Below are 12356 nucleotides of genomic sequence, written 5' to 3' on the forward strand. Positions count from 1 at the left end.
AACTAGACTGAGACCACCACCCTCAACTGGACTGCAATCACCACTTTTGACCAGACTGCAACAGCTCTCCCACCAGCAGGTTTTTTTTTCCCCTCTCCCTTTACTTTGGACTCGGGGGGGGGGGCAAGGAACACCACTTTTGTTCATGCCCCAGGGTGCTGGGTTATACATTTGGGTTTTGTGGGTTAAAACCAATTGTCTGTCTGTATAATTGTACTTATTGTATTATTTTAATAAATTGTTATTCTGACTTATAATTTCTCTTTTGAGTTGAGTTCATTTCCCCTGCTGGTTAACTTTTAAACCAGCACAGACATATCTTCTTAACCTGAAAATATGGGTACAATACATCTGTGGAGGCACAGTGCTATTACATCCATAGTTCCACTGCACTTGCTCATCAGAAAGTCTAGCATACTCCCTGCCAGGACATGGCCTTTGCTTGGTGTGATTACATCTGAAACAGAACAAATATGAAATCAGTAGGTGAGAGGTTAATCTAGAACCATGTAATATACATTGATGTAAATGCTACCTGATTTTACCTTTTACCAATGTATGATATGTATTAGAAAATCGTGTCCTTTTATTTTCCTTAAAATCACATTCTACCTAATTATCCAATTAGAAGTTAGCCTTTCAGGGGAAATAGCTGCTAGCAAGCTAATATTTTATTAGCCTAATTATTTAATATAAATAATGTTTATTATGATTGTTATTGGGTTTTAATTATTGTTACTTATATGTTAATTATTTTAATGATATGTTAATTAAATATTGTTATTTATAATTAATGTCCTGGCATCATTTTAGTGAGGAGGTTTGGGCTGTTTTGTTATTTTGGTGGGGTTTTATTTTGTTCTGTTGATTTTTAAGGATTATTTTTAAATTCCAAGACTTCTGAGGAAATATGGGAAAATATTGTAGGTGAATAGTAGTCTTGCAAGTGATCTGTCTCTATGGCAAATAAAATCCACCTGAGTATAAGGATTTTTGTTACAGTGGTGTAAATCTAGTTAAATGGTATCCCATTTCTCATTTCTTTGAAAGTATTAATAGAAGTGTTGATGAACTTCATGTGCATTTCTTTAAATAGTGTTTCAGTTACATATTAATGTTCTTCTTGCACTACATTAGTAAATGAAAGTTACAGTTTAATAATCTATGCTCTTTCTTGTAGAATAAGCCAAGAAATGGTTCATAAAACTCAGAAAATATTAACTGAACTAGCCCCCTTAAAAATGGAAGCAGTTTTGAATTACTGATTGGTCCCATTTTACTCGAGTCTGCTATTGAATCTGTTACCACCACTCATTGTGCAGGCAACGCTGCGCGTGTCTGCATGTTGATACAGATTAGGGAATGGAAATAACTGACAATTTATGTCTTAAGGTTTCCACTGCCATGAATTTCTTTCTCTGTTGTTGTTGCCTCCGTTGAACTTTATAGATCTGACGTCATTAATAAAGTGTCTGTGTGTGATCTTTCAGATCTTTAGCGTGAATTTTGAAAGATTTTGAAAAATAAATAATTGTTAAATTAAATATAGAAACCTGCTTATATGTGTGCTGTTGGTTTACATATTTTCTGCCAATGGACACTGTTATCTTTGTAATGGCTAAATTCACTTGGGTTGCAAGTCTATAAAAATGCATGATTGTAAATGACGAATATTATTATTATTTTAATCTCAGATGCACAAATGCACCCTGAATGGCAGAAATCAATCCATACATGTTTTCTCTGACATTGTTGGAAAATTATCTTAGGCTGGAATAACTGTTATTAAATTGCATCAGTCTAATGCATAAAATCACTTGATTGATTTAACAGTTCAGTTAGCCATTGCTTGGTTTTATTCTGGTCTTTGAGTATGGCAGCGATAGGAGTCATTTTCATTTTTCAACTTTGATTTCTTTTTAGATAAAGGTATCACTGCGAATCATTTATTAGATGCAATTAATAGCAAACCCCCTAACAGTACTTCCTTCTGTAGTAATAATATGTTCTAATTACTTATAATAAAGCAATTCTTGATTATGCTGGGCTTATAGGCAGAAAATAGGCTCCTCAGAAAAAAATGTTCAGCGATAGAGAATTCACTGCAAAGACTTCAGGGGAATACAGTTTCTTTCTCTACAGTTTGACATTTAGATTGACATATTTTAGCTTTTTTCTAGATGCATCACTCAGAAATATCCTGTAAAGTAGCTAGCCTGTAAAGTAGTTGAGCTGTTAAAGCCTATTAAAAATTGAATTTGCCAGTACTCCAAAGATTTTAATCTCTTCTTATATCAGAATCCATCATGGAAAATAGATGAGAACCTTGGATCTATTTGAAATTTGGCAGTACATTCAGCCTTTACTACCAGAAGATAATAGCTCCATCTCTTTTGGCTGCTTACATTACTTTTTAGAGCATCTTGTTAATTGCTTGAAACTTTGCCAAGCTGTAACAGGTTGGGCTGGAATTTTCCACTTAAAGAAAAGGACAATATGGATTCCTCATTTCCGGTATGCTAAATGAAGCAGAGGCCTGTGGGAAAAATAGTATGTAATCAGGTAATTAAACATTCTGCCCTAAAGCGTGCAGCTAGTGAGAGGAGTTGAGGGGAGTGTATAGCTTGACTTCTGACTTCTTCCATCCTTCCAACACTTCATGACTTTGTTTTGTGCATGTAGGGTATGTTATGTCACTTATTTTTGAGTGCTGACATTGTGAAAAAACTGCATGTGACGTTACTATCACTGAATGTGATCTTGGGTTTTGGGGGTGTTCATTTTCTTTTGGGGTTTCTTACATGTTTGGATTTTTTTTAATTTTAATTTGGGTTTTGTTTTTGTTTTTTTTTTTTTGGTTGGTTGGTTGATTGGTTGGTTGGGTTTTTTTGTGAATTGTTCTTTTAGTTTGGCCCTAAACGGCAGCAGAATTACTAGAGCACTGGGACTGAAACATCATCTGCTTCTGTGTATGTAATCAGATATCCAAGACCAGTGCATGAATACAGAATGCTCTGTAGATCCTTGAGTTAGAAATCCTGGTCTGTTGTATTTACAGGCTTGCACCGCTTTTTGGAAAAAAACTGTATTTGTTCATAAAAATCATGTTGCCTTCCCTTAGCCTTGGCTCAACGTGACTTCTGACTCTACATCATGCTCATTTTGTCTTTGGGTTGCGGCTTGGTCATCTTGCATGCATTGCACCCTAACTTCTGAAACTCAAAACTTATGTTCTACATTTTGCCTGGGATCCAGATCCTCTGGTGACAAAAATAGCCGAAAAAAAAACCCAAAAAACTGAACTTCACTGGGCCTTGTCCAGTTTTCTCTCATCAAGAAAATCCTTCACAGCCTCTGTAAATACTTGATAGGTATGAGTTCCTTATTCTACTTCTTTGAGCATCTTTTTCTCTGAGTTTTGGGGGTGTGGTTTTTGGCTTCAAGCTTGAATAAAGAACATTGGTCCCTCTCTCTCCCTGATGCCTCCACAGTTATTAATTTACATGTAATGCATAGCTGGGGGCAGTCATTCACCTGGAGGCAGACTTAGCTGACCTTTACATGGGTCAGTTGTAGTCCTCTCTTGATCCTCCAGTAGTAGCACTTGATAAACTGTGACTTCATAATTTTGGGAAGATACTTAGCCATTTGTTTGAAATGGATCAGCTGGGGAGATTATGAAATCCTGAATCTCCAGTAGGCATTTTCAGTCTGTCATTGACCTAGGGAAGGGCACATTTATATCTAGAGCCCATGTGAAAGAGCTGTGTAAATGCAGAGTATTAATCTGAAAGCTGCTGTTCTTCACCATTGCATACGTTTGATATTGCTGACTCCAACCTTTGATAGATTTAGTTGTTTGCTTCTTGAAGAAAGAGATTGTCTTTCTATGTATGCTAAACTCTTCCTCAGAAATTTTGACTACAATTGTCTGTATAACAGTATATGGTTTTCTCACATCCCATTCACCTGTTGTTCTTCAAACTTGCCTGCCTCAGCCTCTCACAGTAAAGTATTTCGCTTTGAAAAATGTCCAGTTTCAGTCATTTGGTATGTGATTTCCTAAGACTAGCAATTTTAAAATAATAAAAAAAAAAAAGAATGTGGCATATGACCTAATATAACTACATTCAGAGATTATGTTTTTTAATGTCTTGCCCCTCCCACCAATATAGTTTCGAGACTGTTTTCTTAAGCTTCCCTAGTTTTTAAAACAAAATAGGTTCTTGATTTATTGTGATTAAATAAAAATATTTTCTGTCTTCTTCCTGCTATTCCATGCTTTGCAATGTAGACTGACAGAAAAGAAATAGCTTTTCTGCAGTAGATGTGATAAAATTGCTGTTATTTTGAGACTTTTGACTGAAACTTAGGATCTGGAGCTCTCTCTGGCAAGTCTGTTCCAGCGAGAGTTTCATCTCAACCATGCTCTTTCAGCCCTAATAAGGTCTTAACTCAGTCTCCTCATTCAAGCATCTCTAAAGCTTTCTTTTGCATGTATGTGTGTCATTGCAAGTTTTCAAATCACTTCATCTTTTTCAAGATTTACACATTTAAAACACAGAAGATTATAAATGAGGTAACAAATTATGGAAGCCTTGAGAAATTTTGGGTATTCTCACCAGCATTTGTTTCCCCCTGTAGGAGAAGCCTATATGAGAATGAGCCGGCTGCCAGAAGCAGAGCACTGGTATGTGGAGTCACTGCGATCCAAGAGCGACCACATCCCAGCCCATCTCACCTATGGAAAACTGCTGGCTCTGACGGTGAGTTTATCAGCAACTCCTGGGAACTGGTCCTAGGCCCTTAGAGTAGGTTAGGTAAAGGGACAAGAAGGCTTTTTCTATGACCTTGATTATGAGCTGCCTAGTCTTCAAGCAAAAAACGTCCATTTACACAGGGTAGATATCCAATGGAAAACAACATCTCATAATTAATTTCAGCAGATCCATTACTGCTAAAAGTATCTGATTTTGGAAAAGGGGGAGAAATTAGAACAGAAGTTTTCTATATGAGTAACAGGTGACAACACACTTATAAAGAATTAAAAAGTGATCAGTGTTATCATGTAATGTCAAATACAGAGTTTGATTAAAAGCTACCTGGATGGGAATTGTTTAACTTGTAATGGAAGTCAAGACGGTGGTTTTATATCCCCACTGCCTGTCAGTTCCAGCTCCTGAAAAGGCATTTTTTTGTTACAATTTCCAGTTACAGTTAAAATTGCTGGAATATTGACAAATACATGCACTCACTGATTACCTTCCTCTGGAATAGAACTACGAGTAAGTTATACAGGAAAATTTCCTAATTTACCTTGCTTTGCTGGCAGATATCTTTATATCTTGCATCTAAAAATAATAGGAGAAAGTCAGATATTGGTTTCTTCTTAGCAGATCTTTGACACAAAAGTTCTAATTTATTGGAACTGCTGTGGGAAAGTCATGGTTTAGGAATGGTATTTCCCAATTTAGTATTCCCTCTGAAACACTCAAAACCACGAGCCAGTTGCTCACTCTGTCCTCTCCCTCCCCCTCTCCGCTGCAGTGGGATGGATAAGAGAATTGGAGACACAAAAGGTAAAGATAAGAGATAAGAACAATTTAATGGAAACAGCAATGAAAATTAACAGTACCAGCAACAATATTAATAACAAATTGTACAAGAGAGGTGAACAATTCACATGCGAATGCTCACCAGACAGAAACTCCTGACCATATCCGACCACACTGCCGATTTCCATGACCTGGAAAGGACCCCTTCCCTATCCCCAGAAAATAATGAGGTGGTATAGAACAACCTCTGGGTTCTAGCCATGCCCCTGCTGGCTACTGCGAAAATTAATCCTGCCCTGGCCAGAATCAGAACGGGAAGAAAAGAGTTTTCTCAATTAAAATCCATTCTTTTTTTTCCCTTCCACACTCCCCCACCCCCCACCCCAGTACTCTTCTGGTTAATTTTCTGAACTGCTGAGTGTGTGAAATATGAGGTCCCGAAATAGGGAAAGTCTTGCAGTGGTTCTGGGAAACAAGGTCTCACAGTTTTCTTCAAAATAATGAAATCCCCAAATCCCAGAACTGTACAAACACGGTGAGCCACTAATTTTTTAATACTTTTATTTTGTCCCCTCATTATGAAAGTGCAGGTATAGGATTAAACACTAGTGCCATTATTATTTGGAAGGAAGTGATGAAAAATGTATGTGAATCCTTATAGTAGAATTGAACTGTTTTCTTTTCTCCAGGGATATAAATTCAAGATATGTATGAGGTAGATTGTGCCTTGAGCATCTGAGATGTGTTTGTGGAAGAATGTGTCTCATTAGCAAGGAGAGAAGAGCTGTGTACACCCTTGAACACTGAATGCTGCACTATGATAGGCAATAAAATACCTTTGTTTTCTCAACACACACTTGCTTACCTACACTTGCTCTGTACCATAATTGGCACTTTTTTCTTTTATTACTGTTGCTTCTCATATTCATGGCAATATGTACAGATAGGGTTGATGTCTATTCTACTGACAGCAGCATAAGCTGAAAAAAAGGTGCTGATGTCCTGTTGACTTGTAGGACTTCATAAACATATGACAAGGCAACATGTTAATGACAAAGTAATTAGAGATAGCAGAACATTTTTCAGGTGGTTATTGCATTCATGAAAAATAAAGTTCCTTTATATTTGGTCTATTGAAAATTGACCTTTATTTCACTTAGTTCCTTCATCTACAAAGTCTGAAAAGACATTCAACAGGAAAATGGATAATGAAGAGATTTGGCAGTAAAATATGGATTTTTGTCTCCATGTTGGTCACTTTTTCTTAATCAGTTTTGCAGTCTACCGTCTGCTCAATGATTCACATTAAATAAATTTTGTCTAGTTTCTGATATACTGAAGTGTCCTAGTATTAGTTCCCATTGCAAATATATAATTGCTGTAACCGACATGCTTCCTGGAAATCTTCATAGACTTCCCTAGGATTCAGATTAGAGCTGCTTCCTTTGGCATAGTTGTTTCAGCCCATTCCCAACTTGAGGTACCACTGTGATTTATTCTTCTGTTATATTTTTCTACCTGGGCTCATGATCATTTTCTCACAGCCTGTAAATTTAGGAGAGAGAAAGGCCCTAATTCAATTAGTTTTTGGATGTTAGAGGAGAGACATTTGAGAGGCTTTTTTCCCCACTTCTGTTGTAACCAACTGTTCAAACTTTTTACAAACCTGTTTCTGAATATAGGTGCTGAGACGAAACTGTTGATAACACTTCTCAGTGTCTCTTTTCCAGGAGAGAAATGTGAGATTGTTGATGAAGTGAAGGGTGCACATAGGTGCTAATATGGATAGAAAGTTTTTCTCTGTCAATGAATATGGGGGGTGAGGGAGGAGAAGAGGTAAGTTTCAGATAAGTTCTCAGGTTCCAGCCAAAGGCAATTCTAATGTAAAACCCCCTAGCAGTAAAGTCAGACCTATAAAGTTCACAAATTCAGATATATTTTACTTCCTGACTTTAATTCCAATGAAGTGGCTTAATTTTAACCCCAGCTTTTCTGCCTCCTCAAGTCTGTTGCCAGTATTAATGCTTGCTAAAAGCAGCATAACATAGAATCATAGCATCATTTATATTGGAAAAGATACAAGAAATGCCAGGTGGACTTGGGCATGCTGCTGTATATGCAGGAAAAACCAGATCAACTTAAGAGCTCCAGAGGAATAGCTAATGAATTTACAGTCTTGTTACCTAATATCATAAGTCACGAGAATTTCCTCACTCCTATATTGGATCATGTTATATGTTCATATCTAAAAGTTACAGCTCACTAAACTACAATTTTCTTGAAAGTACGTTAGGACAGCATAATTTAGTGGTTGAAAAACATGATTAGTAACTCAGCTAGTAGAATAATTGGAAAATAGCCAGTTGTCTGGGACTCAAGTTTGTGCTTCTTTTATTTTTTTGAAAGAACATGTAGCTGTTTAGAACTGTAGTGCTTTAGCATTATGTGCTTTTCATACCTTTAACTTGTTAAGCTGCTTAAATTACTTGTAGAATTTATTTGTCAATGTGACATGTTAGTTGACCTATCCAATCTCCTGCTAGCACAGCAGCTTGGTACCACAGCATCTGAGCCTCATCCCTTGCTTAGGTAATTTATTTCTATATCACAAAGAAAAGCATAATTTTTTAAAAGGCTTTAAAATTGCAAGGCTCCCAGCTTTCAGATAAAATGAGTCTGTCAAAAATGACAGTGCCAGGTGATGCCTTGAGCATGTACTGTAATTCATTTTCCATTATACGAGCAGATCTTCTGGAAGCGAAAGCATTGTCTATTCTCCTAAAAAACATCATTTACAAGTAAGGCTTTTAATTTTTTTCCTCCCCTCACTTTAGTAGTCCTTAGGAGAAGACTAGGAAACCCTCCCTCCTAATGTCTGGCCTCTCTGCCATCAGTCAGTGAATGATTGTTATAGTAGCACACTAGTCTGAGAAGCTTTATTTCACTTATAAATAAATGTTTTGAAGTTTTATCTGTTTTGAGTGAACTTGAGCCCACAAACCACCCTGCATAGCTTGCAGTAGTGCCTGTAGTTGCTAGAGTACTTAGGACAGCCTCATATTGTAACTTTTAGCGTGTTGTATCTGGGAATTACAGGCTTCACTATATTTCTCTGGAAAAAATTGCACAGTGTTTTCTTGCATTTTACATGGCACCACACAGTGCTGTTAATCTCCTATTTTTTTACTGGCTTGGAAAATCACCCAAAGTGCTGTAAGAAAAATTTACTTTGCCTTGTAAAATTTCTGTGCTGCAGCTCCAAACTGTTAAAGTCAATAATAGTCGTCCTAGAAGATTCCCTAAAATCTAAAATATTTTATTTTAAAATGTTTTCTTCAAGGGGGTTTGGGAAAAAACTGTCATAGACATGATAGAGACAGGCAGTGTTTTGGATTAAAATAAAAGTAACAGGATTGTGACATTCAAGTATAAACAGTTAAGTTTAATACTTTTCTTAAGTTTCAAAATAATTCCTCCTCAGTGGGTGACCATATTTTTTCCTGCAGTTGTTTGTTGCTTATGTTCCTGACAGACAGAAGGCTAGAGAGGTATTCTGCCATTTTTGGTTAGTTGTGAAATTACTCAGAGTGCCACTGTCAAATATCCTACTGTATTCAGTAATTGGTGTAGTTCTTGACTGTCATCTCAAAATAAATATAAATAAGCAACAACACAGAAATAAATGGAAAGTAGGAAGAACAGAAAAAAGTGGGACAGCAGGGGAAAATGGAAACATAGTGCAATAGACTAATTCAATATTTACTGTTTCTGTAATTACTTGCTGCTGGTGTTTCAGCACAGAAAGGAAATTTGCATTTCTGTTGGAAAACTGTCATATTGTAATTTTTTAATGTCACTGGTTGATTGCTGCTTTTTTTCTCTTTCTAGATTTACACAAATGGAAAGAAAGCAGGAATGAGGGAGAATAGTCATGAAGTCAAAAGACTCATTACTTTTTAAGACATAGCAATTGAAATGTTTTATGTTAAATCTAGGTATGATTTTCTAGAACAGTTTATCTCTTCTTCAGTAATCAATACCTTTAAAATAAACAAAAATATTTTTAGCAATACTTCAGTGAATGATAAATGCCTACATATACAGAAATCTTTAGTTTATGAAAAGGCATTATCTGAACAGGTCAATTTAATTAGGTCAGCAAAGCCGTTAGGTATTTCATTTTGGGAGACTACATCCCTTGGCTGTTAGTACTGCTTCTAGGAAGAATTTTTTAATGAAAATTGGATATTTCAGTTGAACTCACATCATAGCAACGTATAAGTGACATTGAATCCTGGAGAATGCCCTCCCTAAGAAATCGAGTTAAACCAAGCAATAGCCACTGCTGCTTTTCTGTCTTGTATTCAGTTTGACTGTGGAGGCTGATGTAAACACTGTGATTTTTCTTGCCACTTGAAATCTCTGGAGGGTTAAAACTGATCCAAGCGCAAAGTTTGTATTTAGTTCTGAATTTGCAAAATGCCAGAAGTTGTTTTCCTTTTTGTTTCCAGCCTGCAAGCAATTCACTTGTAGGGGGTAGGAGGAATGAGTTTCCCTTGTCAATGTGGAAAATCATGTTTATTGACTTCAGAACTGTGAGCACTATTTTTTTAAGGTTTGGTTATCTGGTGTATCTGGATCTTTAACACCTCCAGGCTGAATGACAGGATTTCCGAACTACAGAAATTTCAATAGCTGACATCTATTGAGCTTGTATTTCTTCTGAGGTTGGCTGCATGCCATAAGTATTGCATCCATAGATATACTTTTCAGTCCCCTTAGGACATATGCTTGGCTGCATGCCAGTTGTAATAGAATTAATTGTAAAGCAGAGCATTTTCATTTAAATATAACGTATCTGTCTAGTTCATAAATGATTCTGGAACAGGTATTTAGGCACATAACCCTTCACTAACCTCCTTTAGGGATCTCATCTTCTGTATCATGTTTCTAACTTCCTGTAGACAGGAAAGGGGGAGCCCTAAACTTCTCGCTTTACTCAACATAAATTTAAAGCTTTTTATAGAGAACATTGCTGACACAGGATGAACTGCTTTCATGATACAGTCACAGAATTGTTTCGGTTGGAAGCGACCTTAAAGATCGTCTCGTTCCAACCCACCAAGAGAGATCTTTTTGTTTTGTTACATGGTTGAATATAGCTGCTGGTCACCCGTAATTACTCTGTGTGTAGTAATTTTGTCAGTAATCATGGAAAAATGCATTATCTAGGCCAAATTTAACTTAGAAGAAATTCATAGGACTCAATGAAAACAGTATGTGAAGATAGTGAATTTATATTCTACTGACTGGCCAGTGAAATATGAGTAGATATTAATACATTACTTTATCAGAAAATATAAAATGTGGTTTAAGACTGAATGGAAAAGAAAGGGACTAACATGGAAATTTACTTAACATTTCATTACATATTCTTGATACAAAACAATCTAAAGCTTAATGACCAAGGTGAACATTTCAATATGACTCTAGACAGTGAATAAATCACAAGGTGTAGAATGAAATCTGTTCTTTAAAAGTTTACTTAAGATTATCCACAATATTTCATGTTTCCACAGTGATGTAATGATGTAAATTTCTTTTAGACTTTGAGTTGCCCCCAAAAGAAAGACTAAAAAATAGATATATAATTATTAAAAAAAAACCCAAACAAAACAAAAAACCACAAACAAACAGAACAACCAAAAGAAAAAAAAAAGCAAACTCCAAAGGGAAAAAAAACCTATGCCTAAATTTCTTTTCTATATTATTTTGGATACTTTAATAGAACAAGAGTGTTTTTTGTGATAGGAGACACATAAAACAAGAAAACAGATGTCAAATAGCTTTAATATATTCTTGATTAATTTGATAGGTAATGCTTTACTTGAAGAATATATCACCTTAATAGTCTCTCAATCACACTCCAAGACAGTAAAGTTGTGAGCTGTGCTTTAAATTTCTAAATCTATATATAAGCAGTGGTGTCACAGTCAAAAATACTGAAGTTCCAGTGGATTCCTGCCAAAATCAATGGGCACTGCTTAAATCTCAACTCTCTGGTTATCATGCCTTAAATTATCCCTGTAGATGTAGACTCAAGAACCTGGTTTATGTTACTACTCTCTAAATTAACCCTGGCTCATAGAAAAATTATACCGACTTCAGTAGAATCTCAGTGAAGCTAGTAAATGGATTTTTACTCAGCAAAAATCCACATGTGGTTGAAGGAGGACTAATGTGATATATTAAGATGGAAGTTAACCACTTAAGGTGCAAATAGAGGATTAAACTAAAACAAGATGTTACATTTTATTGATCCTACCAAGGCTTATTTCCAAAAGCAATGTACTGGATTACACAAGCAGCATGCATAGACTCATGTGCGTGTGAGGACCCTGGTCCAGTGAAATGACTGGGAAGGAGAATGTCAGTCATGACCTCATGACAAGGTTATGTGGATGTGTTACACCGGACAATAATGAGAAAGTTGCCTCACATTTATTATAAAGATTGTAAATTATTGTGGATTGGTAGATACAGATTTATAACCTAATTTCCTTCAGAGTAATCCAATTCATGCACCTATACACTGAGATTAATACATTATACCAAAGAGAAATAGTATTATGTTCTTGAACATACTAGAGAGACAAAGCTTGAGGCCAGTACTAATATCAGTATTGTTTCTCCCTGTGGTCATCTAAGGATATGAGAGAGGAAAACTTTAAGAAGATAGCATCTTTTACAAGCCTACTGATATTAGTTGGACTAAGAATAGCTCTGCATGACTTTAAACTC

At 36.0% G+C, this 12356-nt stretch overlaps 1 protein-coding gene across 4 annotated transcripts in view; it reads left to right on the plus strand.

Annotated features, from left to right (window-relative positions):
- The window catches only part of TMTC2 (transmembrane and tetratricopeptide repeat containing 2), a 246532-nt gene that overhangs the window by 182481 nt on the left and 51695 nt on the right, over positions 1-12356 (plus strand). For all 4 annotated transcript variants that reach the window (XM_027679808.1, XM_027679809.1, XM_027679811.1 and 1 more), the window contains one exon: positions 4645-4766. In XM_027679808.1, coding sequence (XP_027535609.1) covers positions 4645-4766 — 122 coding nt within the window. The remainder of the gene's footprint in view (positions 1-4644; positions 4767-12356) is intronic.

The sequence above is a fragment of the Neopelma chrysocephalum genome, unplaced genomic scaffold (genome assembly GCF_003984885.1).
Source record: "Neopelma chrysocephalum unplaced genomic scaffold, ASM398488v2 Primary Assembly neopelma1_59, whole genome shotgun sequence".
Lineage (NCBI taxonomy): Eukaryota > Metazoa > Chordata > Aves > Passeriformes > Pipridae > Neopelma > Neopelma chrysocephalum.